Source organism: Periplaneta americana, chromosome 14 (assembly GCF_040183065.1).
Source record: "Periplaneta americana isolate PAMFEO1 chromosome 14, P.americana_PAMFEO1_priV1, whole genome shotgun sequence".
In the NCBI taxonomy this organism is placed as follows: Eukaryota; Metazoa; Arthropoda; class Insecta; order Blattodea; family Blattidae; genus Periplaneta; species Periplaneta americana.
In genome coordinates this window covers 151,265,702-151,286,010 of record NC_091130.1, presented here as the reverse complement: position 1 = coordinate 151,286,010, position 20,309 = coordinate 151,265,702, and the positions used below count along the sequence as shown (strand labels likewise).

General features: G+C 33.9%; 2 protein-coding genes across 7 annotated transcripts in view; both read left to right on the top strand.

Annotated features, from left to right (window-relative positions):
- Positions 1-548: 548 nt before the first annotated feature.
- On the top strand, positions 549-5,694 carry LOC138713857 (uncharacterized). Of its 6 annotated transcripts, XM_069846318.1 has the most exons (11): positions 1,397-1,414; positions 1,547-1,735; positions 2,071-2,230; positions 2,351-2,617; positions 2,755-2,883; positions 2,944-3,155; positions 3,234-3,328; positions 3,655-3,844; positions 4,030-4,241; positions 4,463-4,493; positions 4,802-5,694. In XM_069846318.1, the coding sequence occupies exons 2-10, from the start codon at positions 1,556-1,558 to the stop codon at positions 4,467-4,469; spliced, it is 1,452 nt and encodes a 483-aa protein (XP_069702419.1). In that variant the 5' UTR covers positions 1,397-1,414; positions 1,547-1,555; the 3' UTR covers positions 4,470-4,493; positions 4,802-5,694. The 6 variants fall into 6 exon arrangements, with proteins under 6 accessions (XP_069702415.1, XP_069702416.1, XP_069702414.1 ...); XM_069846314.1 differs by lacking the exons at positions 1,397-1,414; positions 4,463-4,493 and adding an exon at positions 549-939 and having other exon boundaries at positions 5,449-5,694; XM_069846315.1 differs by lacking the exon at positions 4,463-4,493 and having other exon boundaries at positions 1,396-1,414; positions 2,351-2,401; positions 5,449-5,694.
- A 6,570-nt stretch (positions 5,695-12,264) lies between these two features.
- The window catches only part of LOC138713856 (uncharacterized), a 55,560-nt gene continuing 47,515 nt past the window's right edge, over positions 12,265-20,309 (top strand). Inside the window, exons 1-2 of the mRNA XM_069846312.1 lie at positions 12,265-12,469; positions 15,565-15,674. Coding sequence (XP_069702413.1) covers positions 15,597-15,674 — 78 coding nt within the window. The 5' untranslated portion in view covers positions 12,265-12,469; positions 15,565-15,596. The remainder of the gene's footprint in view (positions 12,470-15,564; positions 15,675-20,309) is intronic.

The following is a 20,309-nucleotide window of genomic DNA, read 5'->3' as shown; positions in this document are numbered from 1 at the left end:
TGGTTTCAAATTAGGACGATTCCTTCAGTAGCCAATGAGAAGCCCACAATCGTACCATCTTTTTCTATCACTCATTGCGAATCCAAAATCGCTGATTGTTTATATAATCGGTTTGTGGATGATTAAGTACAGATACTATTTTACGTAAATTTCCCTTGAAACAGAGTTGGAAAAGACTTAGATTCAAAGACAATTTCAATTTAAATATGGCTTCGTTTTGTTTCAAAAACAGACACCTCCATGACTTAGTTTCAGAGATGGACAACTCCACTTTTTAAACTTAAATTTCGACAAGAATATTAATTTTAATCACACTTTGAGACTGAAAAAATATTTATCTGAACCATGACAATGTTTAAAAAAAATGTACGTATAACGGTGACATTGGTTTCCAAGGATATAGTTTTTCACCTCTCCTGTAAAAAAAAAGTTGAGTTGTCCAACTTTGATACCAAGCTCCTCAATTGTTCCTTCTCTGACACATATCGTCAAATGAGATGTACTGCCTGATAATAGATGTACATATACTAGACACAACATATCATGAAGTACTAAGATACAACTTCGACATTTTTCCCCTATTACTTGATCACAAGCTAAAATCTAGTGCTTTTCCAGCCCACAAGTTCACTTCATTACTGCCAACACTTCCTCTAACACCCGCAAGTTACAGATATTGGGATAGTTAGTCATTTTGTAATTGTTAGGAGTGGCACGATTGATTCCGGTCAGCAGGCTGATAAATCACGTTCGGCAAAAATTCACCAATTTTAATATTGTGTGTATATTTTTATTGTATATCGCGATTATAATACATTATAAATTGCGAAAGTAGCGAGTTGTATGTGAAGTTATTGTTTTCAGCACTTCATAACTTTGAAATAGTTCTTTTCAGAACTACAATACCGATATTGTGTAGGCCTATATGCGTGTTTCGTGGTAAGTAAACATTTGGAATATGCTGTAATATTACAATAAATTATTATGCATATTAGAATGTTGTTCTGTATTGTGATTCACTCTAATATATGTATTAAGGTATTATAATAAGTTATATACTTTAATTTTAGAACAGTGACTACTGAAGGTAACATCATTCTTTGAACACAAAAAACAATTAATTATTCATATTAAAATGAATTATATAATATTTATATTGTTTAGCATAATATAAGGATTTTCTCAGAAACCTACACCAAAGGCACGATTCACTGTCTTTCGTGAAATGTAGATACCGGTAGTGATAAACACGTGGTTTTAGTTTGCAGCCATAAATACTTCCAACAATGCATTAGAATATACATGTAAGTATCAAATGACTTTTATGTTGAAAGTAAGTTATATGCATTTCACAGAAGACAGTAGAACAAAAGGAAATTGTGTTTCGTTTGGTTCAGCTGTTTTGAAGAATTACGTAATATAAGCCTAATGTTTACATAACCTTACAAATATTTAGTGTAATAAAACTAATAAAATTAAGATTGAGGTTAGGTTAATGTGTAGTTCATATTTTAAAATACAGTAATCATTTCACTTTAAGAGATAGGCCTACAACATGTCCAAAAGGAGAGAGATTGCAGAAACTTGTACATCAAGAAAGAAGAGGCGTTCATTGCAGAGCAGCTTACAAGAAGCAGTCGTTAATATGTACAGACAATTGAAGGCTGAAGCAGAAGAGGAAGATGTCTGTCTAACCAAAGGGGCTCTAATGAAAAGAATTGCAGTTCTTGTGGGTGTAAGTACATCTACCTGTTTTTATAAATAATATTTGACAGGATGAGCACAGACTTATTCCATAAGGATGCATCCACAATAGACTGTTCAAAATATTTACACAAGGACTTTATATCCTAATCTAATGTAGAGTTCATAATAAACTAATGTGTGAGGTGGAGTTTAATCCATATCTGCAACTAGTTTTGTAAAATTTTAAGCTTATAAATATGAGAAAAACCATAATCTTTATGTCTATAGAAATAATTAAAAAAAGGTATATTATTTGTTTACATCACAGACATGAAAAGCTTGAAATATAAATATATTAATATAATATCCATATTTTTATTACAGCATTCGTACAGTGCAGTTGAAAGAATTATTGCCAAATATGAAAAGGGGCACCCACTGTCTACACCAGGGAAACACAAGAAACGTCCACGATGCGTAACTGGAATTGATGATTTTTCCAAGGAAGCCATTGCAAGATTTATATATGATAGACTGAATCGAGGTAAAGATAATTATGGCAGTGACATTTTTAAAAGAATTATATTAAGTTGAAACATTATAGCTTACAGTTTACACTCATTATAATTTATATTTTATCATTGCTATTTTTATTTCCATGCAGGAGAAAGAGTAACAGCAAAGCTGGTGCTGGACCATGTAATGGAAAACCACGGTACGTATTTATTTCAGGGATCCCTTTCGTCATTAAGGACGATTTTGAAAGAAAAGGGTTTTAAATGGAAGAAAGAAGACAGTCTCACATATGTAAGAGAGAGTGAAGATATTCAATTCAAGAGGACCTGTTTTTTAAGAGAATATGTAAGGAATATGGAGAGTGAGAGTCCGAAGCCTGTCGTTTTTCTGGATGAAACATGGATTTTTATGAATGGTAAGCTTTATTACAATATTAATCAATCAGCTGATGGCTTCATTGGTAAGATAGCTGAGCATTGGATAACAACACTATTTTAGGATAGTGAAGGGAATATAAGTTATAATATTATTCATTCCATGTATATTTCATAGGCTCTGCAACACATTCTTGGAGTAAACCAGCTATTGTTGGTGGTAAGGTTCAGGGAGTCATGCGTCGGCCTGCTGAGGGAGGAAGACTGGTCATCGTACATGCTGGAACCTATAATGGTTTTATTCCTGGTAATATACAGTAGCTACTATATATTGCGAAGTAATCTAAACATCTTTCATCTTTTACAGGTGCAGATTTAATATTTGCATCTAATTTGAAGACTGGCCAAGATTACCACGGTGCCATGAATAGTGAAACTTTCCAAAAGTGGGTGGAAAGGCAGCTTATTGTTGGTTTGAGAGATGTAGGTCCTTCCATCATTGTTATGGATAATGCATCGTACCACAATAAAGCTGCAGAGGAGCAACCCACAACAAAATGGAGAAAAGATCAGTTAATGGTAAACATTATTTCTATACAATCGGAGCGATAAACAATGCTATTAAGTTTCATTATTTATGTTCCAATGTTTTTGCAGACATGGCTGAGACAGAATGGAGTACCAGTGTCAGACAATGCAAATAAGAATGAATTGCAACAGCTCTGCAAAAGGAATAAAAGCCATTTGAAGAGGTAATTTTCTAAAATGAGAATTCATTAGTAAAATTAATTTTTTTATAATGTGCCATAGGAGGCTGATGTACACTATACTCGCAATGAGATGAGATGAGAATGGTGATTTATATGGATGCTACAGGGGAACTGGAGCTCCTGGGTAAAACTCTTGTGTTACCTGGATCATGGGCTTGCCCAACACAATATGGAAATCAGGAGTATGCTGAGGATCTGGGTCCACAGGATTATGAGTCCAGTGCTCTAGCGACTGGGCCACCATGACAGCTATTAGAAAAAATGTTTCTTGTTTGTTATAATGTATGATTCTTTCATTCTTGTTTCAGACATATTGTTGATGAACTTTTAGCAAGAGAAGGCCACACAGTTCTGAGACTCCCTCCATACCATTCTTTCTTTAATGCGATTGAGCTTGTGTGGTCAGTGGCAAAGAACTATTATAACAAAACAGTAGCTTCACGCCCAGGCCATGGCTTAGATCGAGCCAAGTCTGTATGGCATGAAGCACTCAGCAAGGTATGTAGTTAACACAAGCATATCTTTCTTTACATATTTAAAAATGCAGTTTCAATACTAGTTTTATATATATATATATATATATATATATATATATGTAATTAATTATATATTAATTATGTATATTTATATAAATTATAATTAATGTAATTATATTTAATATTCTAAATACTGTATTCATACAGGTAACTCCAGATATATGGAAGAATGAAGTAAACCATACAGAGAAAATAATTATGAAGTATTATAATCAAGAAGTGAGAAATGCGCCAGAATTTCAAGAGTTCATTGTCGATCTTAGAGATACTGATGAAGAGGATGATGCTGATCACAATGACACAGAAGATAACGAAGAGGTGTTGGCCACTCCTATTGAATCTCTACCAGGGACTTCAAGGTAAAAAACAAGTGGTTAATATTTGTATACCTCATATGAAATACAATTTGAGTTTGAGTTGTTTTAAAAGTCTATATTACAAAGAGCATTGTAAATAATTTATTGAATATACTGCATCAATTAGTATGCTTTCTCCCACATTCTCATCACTGATAATTTCAAGTTATCTTTCCTATTATTCAGAAATTGCTTAGGACTGAACAACAGATTTTCACTTCCAGGGATTAGGTACCATGGTGCTGCAAGAAGCTGGTGAGTCTTATTTCATCATTCTCTTTGAATACCCCAACCTTTCTAACATTCACGCCATTTTGCACAATGGCACAGCTGGACAGCCGGATCAGCAGCACTACTAATTCAAGGAAAGTAAAAGTGTCTCTGATGATCAGACACCTCATATCACAACCTACTATTTTTTTTTTACAATATAATGTATAGACAGATTTCTGTACTTTAAAATACAATGAGGCTGTATGATCTCATCACTGATAATTTCAAGCTGTGTTCTTTTCTATTATTCTGAAATTGCTTAGGACTTAACAACAGATTTTCACTTCCAGGGATTAGCTATCATGGTGCTCCAAGAAACGAGTGAAGCTTATTTCGTTGGTCTCTTCGCTGAATGCACCAACCTTCTGACATCCGTGACAGAAGATTGCACAACGATATATAGCTGGATAGGCGTATCAGAGCCCATCATTAAGTCAAGGAAAGTAAATGTGTCTCTGATGATCAGACATCTCATATCAAAACCTATCATTGCTTTCTTTGCCCCCTTTTTTTTTTAATATGATATAGCTAGATTTATGTATTTTAAAAAACCAAGGAATAAATTTCTGTGCGGGTGGTATTTTGCTTCAAAACTTGCCAGGCCCTTGAGATATGCATTGGAAGTTGGCTTATTTTCAACATTTCTGTTTCAGAGCTTGATGTCACATTTTTAGATGCAAATCTTATTAATCCAGTGTTAATTTATATACTATGTATAACATATTTTCTTGATTCTAATTTTAATTTTTCCTCCTTTTCTAATGACACGTGATTTATTGACAAGTCCAGTGTTGTCAGCATAATGACCACTAAAAAATTCATTCATTTACTGTTGGTGTTAAAAGGGTTTATGTGTCACAAGTTTCTTGTGTAAAACATACACAGATCCCCTTCTAATATTGACCATCTCTTAAATCAACTTCTGTCTTTTTTTCAGTCTCAAAGGATCTTATGATGCCAAGATAGCTCCACCGAATATGATCAAGGGACTACTTAAAGCAGAGGATGTCTGGAAATTCGACAATATGACCAATTTCAGAATTATTAGAACATTGTGCAAAGAACATGAATGCTTGAGGACCATAATATGTCTGTCAGAAAATTATAATTATTTTATTTTTGTATCACCTTGTATTTTCAGAAAAATAAGTTTGATATTACACAGAAAATAGTGAGTTGATTATTTATTGTCTAATTTCTTTGTTGTTGTCTAACTATAATACATTTTTTTACCTATATTAAGTTTGTATGAGAGAATAAAAAAATATACATGTTAATTGCAACCTGTCCCTTGTCAAAGTATCCTCTCACTCCTGAGGCAAAGGCTGGAATACTAACATTGTATTATCCTGATTGAATGTATCATTCCATAATGTTCTATATAAATATATGTATATAATAAAAAAAGTTTGGTTATTATGTCACACACACTTTTCCATTAGTCCTGAAATAATACAAATATTTCAATTCTGTTCCTTCTGCTGGTTGAAACAAATTCCATCATACAAAGTTAATTCTTGCATAGAAATTGGCAATCAAAAGTAAGTACGATATTTTACATTTTCATTATCTGTTTATTAAAATTTTTATTTATTTAATTTCAAAAATCCCATTGCCCTATTGAATATTTCGAGGACATCATACCAGAAGGGAGTATGAACAAATGCAGGGTTATTGAAATATTTCAATAGAAACTTAGTTTGAACTAACGTTTATTAATTACAGTGGGTATGAGGAAGGATCAGGAATGTACCTTGTTATGTAAACAAGGATAGAATAATTATTCTATATTTAAATGGTTCTAATGTTACGGTGTAGTTTTGCTCATATGCCCTTCTGGGATGATAGCCTCGAAGAAAATAAGGCAATTTAATATATAATATAATTAGGCTGTCTACTATTCCACTTGTATGTTTATTCAAATTCTTGCTGATCAGGTTTCAAAGAGGAATGTGTGTACCAAAATAAATGAAAAATAAATAATAGGGATGGATGTAATATAGTTTTAAGAAGAACTGATTGCGAGATAAGAGAAACAACAAGGTAGTTTAAGCCATGAACATTATTAACATTAGTGGTTTACGTTCAAGGTTGGTAGCACTGAAGTGCAGCCATGTTTGATTATTTGGTACGTCATTATATGTTGTGTCGAGTATATCAGCCACAACCTCAATCATAAGATGAAAATACATGATAGTTTTTTTTGATAAGTATCTGAAGATTAAGCAGAAATACATGATACAGAAATATGTTTTTGAATATTGTAAAGTATTCCGCGAAGAGGAAGAGATAGCTATAAATTTTATCACATTATTTAATTTGCACTAGGCTTGTTCTGCCTTCAAAAATCGAGCCGCAGCCTTCCTGGATTACGTCACATGAAGATACCCTACATAAAATAAGTTCCCTTTAGTATTTTGTACATTGCTGTACATTCGACTATGAATTAAAGCAATCTAGTCGTACTGATATTGTGTCTATCGCGCGCCCTACATTTGAAAACTCTTTGTTAGTGTTTCACTCGACCTTGGTAAGGAAGATAAGTGCTAACATCGTGGCCTCATTACATATCGTAATATTGTACGTGTCTTGTCCTTCTGTGTTCCCAATACTTTGCCGTAAACCCAGCTGTGTATTTTCATATGTTTCAGCAATATAATATAATATAATATAATATAATATAATATAATATAATATAATATAATATAATATAATATAATGCAATATTAGTACATTATGCAACGAGCCTATAATGATAGTAATTAAGACGCGAGTATGTTTGTTTATGAAACGAGCGCAAGCGAGTTTCATAATTTTCATACGAGCGTCTTAATTACCATTATAGCAAGTTTCATACGACTTTTTATGCTCGACCATATTTCTAACTTGAAATTATTCAGAAGTATTCATTTTATTTGTATCTGACAAAAGATCGGAAGTGACCTTATTCATAGCTCGTACATTGTGAGATGTGCGCAGATGCGAAAGTATTGATTTTTTTCCGAGGAACAATAATGTCATTGACCTTGATGTAATGTAGAGAATAACATGAACTGATTTTGATATAACCTGGAAATTGATTTAGAATTGAGAAACGAGATGTTCAAATTGAATTTATTTGAATATTATTTACAATTAATTATTATAGTACCAGAACATAACCTTCTGCGACAGTATTGGATTTCCAGTCTGCGTGACGTTTTGCTAGTTGTCTTTCGATTGCATATCCGAGAATAATCGAAAACCTGAACTTTAATGAATAGGTGTATTTTAATGACATGCATTAAAGGACTGCTACCAGGTGAATAATTACTACATTTCGGCATGGTCGAGCATATAATATAATATAATGTAATATAATATAAGTGAAACTTGGAGTCTCACTTTGAGAGAGGAACAGATGCTAAGATGTTCGAGAATAAGGTGGTTAGGAAAATATTTTGGGCTAAGAGGGATGAAGTTACAGGAGAATGGAGAAAGTTACACAACGCAGAACTGCACGCATTGTATTCTTCACCTGACATAATTAGGAACATTAAATTCAGACGTTTGAGACCTTTGGGGAGGTCGAGAAATAGATGGGAGGATAAAATTAAAATGGATTTGAGGAAGCTGGGATATGATGATAGAGACTGGATTAATCTTGCTCAGGATAGGGACCGATGGCGGGCTTATGTGAGGGCGGCAATGAACCTGCGGGTTTCTTAACGTTCCTATATCTGTTTCTATAGATATTATAAGGAGAAAATATTAACCTCAGTTACGAATTGCACTCTATATATACGAACATGCTTTCGTATACTATTTAAGAAGCACGAGAAATTTATAGATTTAACTTTATTACAATCACCATAGCAACAGCTCGAGCGATGTTGGTCTAATATTACGATATTCATCGGACAATAGTGGAAATAAAATTGGAAAGAAATACTACTAGGTTCAAAAAGTTCCCGGAATTTTACTACCATTTTTCGTATTAATATATAACAAGGGATATTATACATTTGTTTTGTTGGTAACATTCATGATGTCATTTCCTTAAAGTTTGCTGATAATGGCAATTATTGGTTTTGAGTTGTAGGCAATTGTTTATCATAGTGTTTTGTTTGTTCGTCGCATTTTGTAATTATGTCCACAGAGCAAAGTACAAACATCAAGTTCTGTGTTTTGCTGGGGACATGATCAGTATGGCTGATGAAGATGGTGATTTCTTAAACAAAATGAAACTGGTGCTACTTGTACGACCCAGTCCCTAAACGACAGTCATCTGAGTGGAAATCGAAAACATCTCCTCGGAAGCAAAAATTTCCTAGGGACACTTCCAAAGGCAAAGTTATTTTAAATGTTATGTTTTATTTAACGACGCTCGCAACTGCAGAGGTTATATCAGCATCGCCGGATGTGCCGGAATTTTGTCCCGCAGGAGTTCTTTCACATGCCAGTAAATCTACTGACATGAGCCTGTCGCATTTAAGCACACTTAAAGCAAAGTTATGTTGGAAGTTTTCTTCGACTCTCAGGGTCTCATGCACCATGAGTTCATTCCAGAAGGTCGTACTGTAACGAAAGAATTGTACGTAGAAACCCTCCGTCGCCTCTGGGACGCAGTGAGAAGGAAACGTCCAGAAAAGTGGGTAGAAAACAACTGGTTCCTTATGCATGACAATGCACCTGCTCATCGCGCAATTATTGTAAAGAATTTTCTTGCCAGGCACAACATAACTGCTTTGGATCACCCACCATACTCTCCTGATCTCTCACCACCTGATTACTTTCTGTTTCCCCGTCTGAAAAGTCATCTGAAAGGACGGAGATTCAATGCTGAAGAGGTTATCGCAAACGCGACGAGAGCACTAAGACGGGTTTCACAAAATGGCTTCCAGGCCTGCTTCCAGGAACTCTACACGCGTTGGCAAAAGTGTGTTGTTGCGGAAGGCAACTATTTTGAAGGGAATGCTGTAGAATAGTGTTTAAGGTACGTTGTTTCTATGATGCTAGCAAATTCCGGGAACTTTTTGAACCTAGTATGTATATTGGAGAGTTTGTGCTGTGTATTTTTTTTATTCACAGAATTGTAGAGGACCTAACCCCAATCCATTACACCAGTAATCAGAAACTGATTGAGTTGTAGATCGATTTATTAGCAATCACATTTCCAGTAATGATGTATGCAATCGGAAATTAGATCCTTCTGAAATAACACTTAGCAACAGTAAACACAGCTGATGTGCTGTTGTCAAGGAAACAAATACTGTTTAATAGTTCACTATAAAAAAATGATTAAATTCTCCAGGAATTAAAAATAACTTTGCATCCGAAAATATCAATAAATTAATTAATTTAAAATTGTATACAACGTATTACAAGAATGAATTAAAACCTACTGCCTTCAACAATTTTGGTTTCTCAGCTGTGAGAAAAAGATGACGAGAAGTTTTGTATAACATTTCGTGGATAACAAATCTATATGTATAATTTGAACTGGTAATGGAAATTACGGGAAAACGGCTGAGTGGATTTTAATGAATGACTTCTCATTTTGAAGCTTGTAACCCAAACATTTTCAGAAAAATAGTAGTTTTCAGTGAAATGTCAATTTTCCTACATAATTTTCCTATTTTACAAAATCCATCTGTCGTCAGTTTCGAGAACTATTGGTTTTTCAGAATAAAACAAAACACACACACTACAATAAGCAATATTACACAAAGGCCATGACCTACAGGGTTCCTGACATATTTAGAGTAAGTCAGAGCAAATTCTGTGACGACATAATGACAACAATATGTCGATCTTCATTTGTGTAATTTTATAACATCTCTATAGTTGGTTATTAAAAACTTTCAAGACTTACTAAAAATAATTTACAGATCTGATTCTGTGGTGTGTAATTTTCTGAATATAGCTGTGTATTGGATATTAAAAACTACTCGTATCAAACTTGATGTGGTTTGATTACATTATCACCATTAAAAGTGAAATATTATTATAGTTAATTTCACGATACGAATATTTGTCACTAATATATATATATTAATGATATAGCCTATTGAGGATATGAAACTCAAACCTTTTGGGGTTATATAAGTAGACTTAGAGAATATCTTTAATCAGATCTTCATTTCTATAATTTACTGAGTGACGGCTGTATAATATCTACAGCACATATATGTTACCGAAAACTACAAAACTTAGTAAGTTAAAATTATTGTTATTAAAAATGAAATATTTTTATAGTTATTAATAAAGTGGTGTGGGTCTTTTTCATATATTTAATGGCGGTGTGGTGTGGATATTTATATGCGTGATTCTCTCCAGTATTGTCTGAAGAGAGCGCAAAAATTACAGTTCGTAAGGAAAGACCAAAAGGTATTACTTACTAATAAAATAAGAGGACTACAAGATTTTGTAGTTCCCGATCATTTCAGCAAGATCTCTTAGCAGGATAAAATGATTCTATCCTCTATATTTCAAGATAATTCACGAAACATGCAGCAGCTATACCAAGATGCTATGTCTACTGTTCGAAAGCTTGGCAAAACTGACATTTTCTTAACTCTCACCTACAATCCACAATGACCTGAGGTAGCTACTATTGCTTTACTCCCACATAAGGCTCAAATGGGACACAAAGCATGGACCGATATCAATGCTAGATTAGCAACACCATCATACTTAGGAAGGGCTGATCATATAGGTAGTTTAAATGTAGAAAACAAAGAACGGACGTGGCAAAATTTTCCTATGTTAACCGCACAATAGCAGACTGGAACAGCTTACCTGCGGCAATCTTTCAGGGTGGTCCTCTTAAAATCAATACATTTAAGGAAAGGTTGAGAAGATTAGACTGAAAATGTAATTGGAGGTGCAGTGTAATTATTTAAGTTGTGTCATGTAACTAACTGAGTTGATATATAATTAATTAAGTTGATATGTAATTAATTAAGATGGTATGTAATTTAGTTGATGTGTAAATAAATTAAGGTAACATGTAATTAATTAAGATGATATGTAATTAAGTTGGTATGTAATTAATTAAGGTGATATGTAATTATTTAAATTGGTAATAGTTGGGTGAAACAGAAGTACTTATAAGTTAGATTTACTTTTTCTTATCGTAGGCGTTATTATAGAATAGTTTTTATTTATAGTCCTAGGTTTATTGCATCTAATATTTATAGATTTACGTTTATTTTATTTCTGTAATTGCAATTATTGTATATTATATATCACTGCCACCGGGTGTATACCCAATTGTAGTGTTAATAAATGCATACATGCAAACATAAAAGATCCACTGATCGTCCTGACATTGTTATTTGCGTTTTCGCATTTAAACTCAAAACTGAATATGGATAGGTTCAAGAAAATGTATTTGGCATAAAAAGCCATTCTAAGAGAGTATGTTTCATTATTATGGAAGAAAATAACAGTCAAAATGTCTGGTATTTTTTATTGAAAATAAATCAGAAACATTTTTATTTGAACTTCTAATGAACTTAGTTTGCATCATTTGCTGCACAAGCCACTAGTATTATTTATTCTCTGAATAAATCTACACAATCTAACATTGCTCAAGTATTACTAAGACACGATCTGATTCAATGAACAGTTGGCAAAAATATACAAACACACCACTCATGTCGTAGGAATGTTTCGAACACTTGCATGTAACTTTACAGAGTTCCAGCCAAGCTAAAGTTATTATTTTTCATTGAAACGAAAGATAAATAATCCACACACATATCCACGACAATCACCACCGAATGTCGTCACCTCGGTTCGTTACGTCACGTTTTCAGTAGTTTCTCAACTGTCTAGGAACGTAGCGCAGTGTTTGTGCGCCGAATACAGTGCCACGAGCAAGTGCAAAAGATCGGTGTTTTCAACATGGATACCTTTCTCGTTGAAGCGTGAAAAGTCCTTTCTGGATCTTGCTAACAAAATATATATAAAGGGTAAGTTGTTACCTTATGTTAATATAGATATACTTAAATTATTTCCTGTCCTGAGCATAATTTATAGTAGAAAACCTGAAAACTCGGGAAATGTTAACAACTTGGTAAGTACTGTAGTTAAATTTCACTTTTATAGAATATATTATTTATAGATTTTATGAGCATATACACACAATTAGATACTTCCCGAAAAGAATATCAAAAAATTATCCTGAACGATTCAAGCTTACTACTGATAAAACCAAGTAATATCAATGCAATTAATAGTACATAAAAAAACAGTTTTGATATGATTTTAGGAGACTTTGCTACAATTGATTTCTACGACGGTAGAAAAAACTGTGCGAAGTACCTGTACATCATTTTCCGATAAATGATATCATATCCGTGTCCATGTCCGCGTGTGTTTAAGCACATATGTATGCACGCCTGTATGAAATACATATATATATATACAAGCACAAAATATGTACTAATGTATATAGAAAATATGTAAGCATCTATGTACAAAAATGTGTACGTACAGTATGTAATAGGTAGGTAGGGAGGTAGGTAGATAGGTAGATAGATGGATGGATGGATGGATGGATGGATGGATGGATGGATGGATGGGCGGGCGGGCGGGCTGGCGGCCAGACAGACAGACAGACAGACAGACAGACAGACAGACAGACAGACAGATTTATTCGTTCCATAATATTCTCACATTTGCTTTAGAGCATAGAATAAAGAACATGTCCAATTCTTACCTTTAACAATAAAATGCAATACATATAAAATGCAAATATGAAATATGTACAGAATTAATACCTTAATAACAATAATATTTTATACAATGTAATATGTTTACCATTTAATAGTATTATAATATTTACACAGTACTGTGAAATGTCAAGAATTCATCTACAGAATAAAAAGTGTGAGATATTAAGTAATTTTTTAGTTTTACCTTGAATAATGCAGGGTTTTGGCTATGATTCTTAATGTCTTCAGGAAGACTATTGAACATTTTTATCGCCATGTAACGTACTCCCCTTTGAAAGCATGATAAATTTGATGATGGCGTATGAAAATCATTCCTTCTGCGGGTATTTATATTATGTATAGCTGAGTTAGTTGGAAAATTTTCTTTATTACATGAGAGGAAATTTATTGTAGAGTATATGTATTGATTTGTTAAGGTTAGAATCTTTCCATTTTTTTAAAATAATCTACATGATTTTCTAGCCTTTGCTCCAACAATTATTCTAATAGCTCTTTTTTGTAATAAGAATATATTTTTACTATCTCCAGAATTTCCCCTAAATATTATTCCATAGGACATAATGGAATGAAAATAGGCAAAAAATATATTGTCTTTAATATACTGCTGTTTAGAAATTCTTGCAACGACCTAATTGCGAAGCATGCTGAGCTAAATTTGGGGATTATTTCTTTGATATGATTTTTCCAATTTATTGTATTATTAATATGCAAACCAAGAAATTTGGTTGTTGATGTTTCTAGTAGAGGTGTATTGTTGATAGTTGTGTCCAATGTTTCAGAGATTAAATTTGAAGTGGCTTTAAATTTAATTATGTTAGTTTTATTAATGTTTAATGCTAGTTTATTGGTTGTAAACCAGTTATAAATTTTAAGGAAAATTATTTCTGTTTTATATTTGAATGTAGCAAAGTTCTTGCCTGTAATTATGATACTTGTGTCATCTGCAAATAGTATAGGATAAACTATTCCATTTATTATAGGGCCAAGGTCATTTATAAAAATTAGAAAAAGAAGAGGCCTTAATATAGATCCTTGTGGGACCCCTGTATGAACAAATGTGTGGACAACTGGGAGAATAGGAAGGTTAGTACGTAGGAGTATGGATAACAAGTGAATGGGTATATGTGAGAGCGAGTGGGTAAATATGTGAGTGAATGGAGAGATGGAAGGTTAAGTTAATATGCAGAACAGACAAGCAGCTTATGTGAATATAAGGGTACGTATGTTCGTAGTTCAGTGTGTGCAAATTGAATGTTACATACTCTTAGATAGGTACAATAGGTGACTGTGAAAGGAAAGCTAGGTGGATAGATGGATGGTTGTATTGAACGGTAGGTAGGTAGTTAGGTAGTATGTAGGGAGGTGAATGGAAGGTTAGCTACATTATTGGTAGGTGATTGACAGGTTTAATTGAAGTTTAAAGTACTATGCCTCTTGTTTCTCATGGATCTTTGCTATAAATTAATCGGTCCCCATCCTGTGCAAGATTAATCCAGTCTCTACCATCATATCCCACCTCCCTCAAATCCATTTTAATATTATTCTCCCATCTACGTCTCGGCCTCCCCAGAGGTTTTTTCAACTCAGGTCTTCCGACTAACGCTCTATATGCATTTCTGGATTCATCCATACGTGTTACATGCCCTGCCCATCTCAAACGTCTGGATTTAATGTTCCTAATTATGTTAAGTCAAGAATACAATCCGTGCAGTTCTGTGTTATGTAACTTTCTCCATTCTCCTGTAACTTCATCCCTCTTAGCCCCAAATATTTTCCTAACCACCTTATTCTCGAATACCTTTAACCTCTCTTCCTCTCTCAAAGTGAGAGTTCAAGTTTCACAACCATAAAGAACAACCGGTAATATAAATGTTTTATAAATTCTAACTTTCAGATTTGTTTAAGCAGACTGAATGGCAAAAGTTTCTTAACCGAATAATAACAGACATTTCCTATATTTATTCTGTGTTGAATTTCGTCTTAAGTGTCATAGAAGTGTTACTGTTACTCCAAGATACTTTAGTTTTTCCGCCTATTTAAAATATAAATTTCCTACTTTTGTGTTTTCATTTCATACTATGTTCTCGTCATGAGACATAATCATATACCTGGTTTTTAAGGGGTTAACCAACGAAATTGTAACTAAGGAAATGCAAAAATAACAAAGGAAAATCATATTGTTTGTCGCACAAAGTTATGTTTTTGTTTCGTACCTCAAATATTATAACATTTATAACGCTTTAAAGTTTAAATAACTTTTGAATTACAATGTACTACAAAAATTTCTCTAGGGTACCATACATAACTTTGTTTTTTGGCTTTATTTTCAGAGTCTGCGGTTCGACATGGTGTGAGGCGCAAGATGGCGGTGAGGTTGAGGCACTGTTGCTGCGGTTGTTCTCTCAAGGAAGGCGCCATTGTCATAGGTGTTTTCTTTGTGGTAAGTGCAGTGCAAAGTTCGCTCTATTAAACGGCGTGTGACCAGCGTGAAGAGAATTATAAGAATGGACACTGAGCGACGGTACCTTTGATGTACAGTGAGAATCACGTAAGTGTAGTCCCTATAAGTCTAATTTTGGCTGTCTCTTCAGTGTTGCCAACTAATATCAAATATCACCAAAGAGGGTAAAATTACAATGCTACGAAATTGAAGTAATAATAATAATAATATGGGATCATATTACCCCATCCCTGGAAGCAATAGGTTGGCTTAAACTAGATAAGAAAAGAAATTTACATTCACTTCTCTTTCTCTTCGAAATCTTGAACTCTTCTCTTCCTTCGTACCTGTCGTCTCGCTTCACTTACCTTTCTTCCCACCATAATCTGAACACACGCTCTCGTCATGAAACAATACTAACAATACCATCCCATCGCACTTCCTCATACTCATCTTCTTTCACAATAGCCCTGCCAAGACTCTGGAATTCGCTACCTGCTAGCATCAGGGACTGTCGAAATAAAATTGAATTCAAACGAAAACTTACTAGGCACTTGGTCAGTAATTGATTACTTGTAAATAGTTTCTTTAATCTATCACAAAATATTTCAATATTCAGTAATTTCATCACTATACAATTTTGTTATTCTAGATTTAATTTGTAATTCAGTAAATATAAAATATTCTTTGTTTCTCTATGATAAATTATCTAGCTTTAATTATTCAGGTAATCTTTTCATACTTTGATTTTATTGTAATTGTAAATTTAATACTAACTGTAATATTATTTGTAATTGTAATTGTAAATTTAATACTAATTGTAATTTTATTGTTGATATTGTAGTTGGAATCTCCTGGTAGAGGGGCAGAGAAGGCCTGACGGCCTTATCTCTACCAGGTTAAATAAATAAATACTACTACTACTACTACTACTACTACTACTACTACTACTACTACTACTACTACTACTACTACTACTACTACTACTAATAATAATAATAATAATAATAATAAATAGTTTTAACAACAATGACTTCTTATTTACCATATCTCTCTTTATGGTGCGAGGTGTTTCCTAATTTGTTCAATAATTCATGAAATAGGCCTAGTATATTTTCCTTCTAGACTTCTCACTTTTTTTTTCCAATGCCACAAGGTTGTCATTTAACATTTCTGGTCTCCCCTGGCAATGCCTTATTTGTAACCCACTTCTGAGATTGGGGCACCTGGAAGGAGTTACGCTGCCCCGAATATAAAGGGAAATGCCTGTGTTCTAACCGGGAATTGAACCCGGGACCTCGTGAACTGTAGTCAGAAGCTAGTCCTTTAGGCTTGTCAAGGACTTCTCGCATATTATGTTGGTAATTAGGATTAGTATGATCTAATATTAAAATTTATTTTGTCTGGCAACATGTAATTCATTGATTTTACTAAACAGTTTACAATTCACGAGACCTAATCTAAAAATGTATTTTGTTTGATAACGTGAAATCATTAGTATGAATTCCGAAAACAGAAGACCACTTTGGAATGTATAGCCTATTTCAGATATTTACAAGCTCTTTCTTTCTTGAAGAAGTCGCTACCATGCTATTTCCTCTAACGAAATGTGAAATATACCTATTTCTGTCCAGGTTTCATACCAAGTACGTCTAGAACTTATATTTACTTACTGGCTTTTAAGGAACCCGGAGGTTCATTGCCGCCCTCACATAAGCCCACCATCGGTCCCTATCCTGAGTAAGATTAATCCAGTCTCTATCATCATAACCCAACTCCCTCAAATCCATTTTAATATTATCCTCCCATCTACGTCTCGGCCTTCCCAAAGATCTTTTTCCCTCCGGCCTCCCAACTAACATTCTATATGCATTTCTGGATTCGCCCATACGTGCTACATGCCCTGCCCATCTCAAACGTCTGGATTTAATGTTCCTAATTATGTCACGTGAAAAATACAATGCGTGCAATTCTGTGTTGTGTAACTTTCTCCATTCTCCTGTAACTTCATCCCGCTTAGCCCCAAATATTTTCCTAAGCACCTTATTCTCAAACACCATTAACCTATGTTCCTCTCTCAAAGTGAGAGTCCAAGTTTCACAACCATAAAGAACAACCGGTAATATAACTGTTTTATAAATTCTAACTTTCAGATTTTTTGACAGCAGACTGGATGATAAAAGCTTTTCAACCGTATAATAACAGGCATTTCCCATATTTATTCTGTGTTTAATTTTGCTCCCGAGTGTCATTTATATTTGTTGCAGTTGCTCCCAGGTATTGGAATTTTTCCACCTCTTCAAAGGAAAAGTTTCCAATTTTTATATTTCCATTTCTTACAATATTCTCGTCACGAGACATAATCATATACTTTGTCTTTTCGGGATTTACTTCCAAACCTATCTCTTTACTTGCTTCAAGTAAAATTACCGTATTTTCCCTAATCGTTTGTGTATTTTCTCCTAACATATTTATGTCATCCGCATAGACAAGCAGACTAAAGAGGTTATGATATTAAGTAAGCTGTTTCGGACTACAGTAGTGACTATTTCAGTGACCTTGAAACCAACTCTATCCGCATCAGCGGGAGGTTCTGCCTTTTGCCCTAGAGTTAGCGCTGATATCGTAGAGCCAGTCGACAGCATAAATATTTTTAAGCAGACTTGCCAGCGAATCAAGATTGCTGTTCCATCGCTTGTGGGTGCTCGATTACACTGATCTCTAGCGTTTGAAAGTGGAATTATACATTATCGCAAACGCATGCGCGCAGATATATAGACCAGGGAAATTAGCCCAGTGTCCATTCTTTATAATTCCTATTCGCTGGTGTGGCCACTGATTAGATCATCTACGTCGATAAGTCCAGACTGGATCTCTCGTTGTAATCTGCCACATATTGCACCCAACGTCCAGTCTAATACACATCATGTGATCACAAAACTCGGAACATTTGCATCCGTGACGTTACACTGGACAGCTGGTTGCAATCTGCTACATGTTATACCAAACTTTCACTGACCAACATTAGCTCTAGTCTCTACGGTTAATCAGTATCTTGTTTTAATCTCATGAACAGATGGGATAGGGTCATGACGTTATAAATTAAAATGACGACAAAATTCACGTCTAATAACTTCAAAACTGTAGTTCTTGTAACAGATTTTAAGGGTGGAGACATATCTTTAGTTAGAATAATTGAAGTCCTTTCAGGAAAAAGGATGTAACATCAAATTATTGAAATACGTGACTTACAGTACAATTGTAATTATATTCACATTACAAGTCCAAGCTCATAAGAAATATTAGCCAAACAAAATAAACCAGAGCATAAACCATCAGCAATCATTAAAATGTATCACCTACAAAACCTTCAGTAATTCAAAGTTATTAATCCACCAATAACAATCAACAATAAATTTAAATTATTGCATCCAATAGCTTCTTTTTTTTTTTCGTTGTTGGTAACTCTATAACATCTATTACATGCTTTATGGTTGTGCTAACAGATGGAGTTACTTGTCAACAATGTGACGCTGAAACGTGTGTTCAGGTTACTGCCCAGCGACAGTCCTGATGTATTTTTATATTTTGATGATTGGTTAATTAATATTAACCCGGCACACTCACAATCACAATCAGATTCATACAAATTTCCAGACTCTAGACACCCAGGGAATTCCTCTTCTTCAAGAAAAAAGCATCCAATAAATTTGTCTCCTTGATTAGTCAGGTAATAGCGCTAGTAAATATATGCACAGTCTAGTATACACAGGCACGAAACTCGAGATGTGAGGGTGCTAGGAACAATAGACTGTGCCGGTACTATTTCACATTGCCTGTAATGAGGTGATAGTAGCGATCCTAGTGGTTAGCAACTATCTATGGATGCATATTTACTACGTATTGAGCTTCGTGACTGTATATACTAGACTGTGCTATAGATCCAGTGTAATATGGCCTTGAAATTATTTTCATTTCTCCTGAAACATCAGTTATAGTTTTGTTAATATTACATCCTTATTCCAGGGAAGGCCTTCAATTACTATATATTATAGGGCAAGGTTTAAGCCACAGTCGAATTGTTGCATTTTGCAACTCGGCCTCTAAAAATGCAACAAACTTTCAATGTAAATATGCAAAAATGCGACAACCACATTGGACTTCAGAAACAAAGATGGTAATGCAGAAAATGAAATCAGAGACGTGTTTGAACTAATCTAAATTTAAATGAAATGCCAATGGCATGGGCAATGTTGAAAAAGTTAGAAATTTAATTTTTCAGTCGTTGACTTTACTACTTTATATATTTTGTTAGGTGTTAACCTTTACATAATAAATTGTGTGATGTATGAACGTTTTCGTTGACCATGTCAACATCATCAGATACACTCTGTCATTTTACAATATCAATACTCTCAGTGTTATCTACACAATTCACATACAATACATGTTTACTGTCATATGAAGGTAAAACCTATTAAAAATTATATGAATTAGTTTTATAATGTTGAATTGTGGATACCCCAACTGTCAACAATTAAAATATACTTATATTATCATGGGTTGTTAGTAACGTTAGTCATAATATAAGTATATTTTAATTGTTGACAGTTGGGGTATCCACAATTCAACATT

Coding starts and splice junctions, on each gene's coding strand:
- LOC138713857 (XM_069846314.1), top strand. CDS start 1,556: ATGTCCAAAAGGAGAGAGATTGCAGAAACTTGTACATCAAGAAAGAAG. Junction 2,884..2,943: donor CTATAATGGTTTTATTCCTG/GTAATATACAGT, acceptor CATCTTTTACAG/GTGCAGATTTAATATTTGCA. Junction 3,845..4,029: donor GGCATGAAGCACTCAGCAAG/GTATGTAGTTAA, acceptor GTATTCATACAG/GTAACTCCAGATATATGGAA.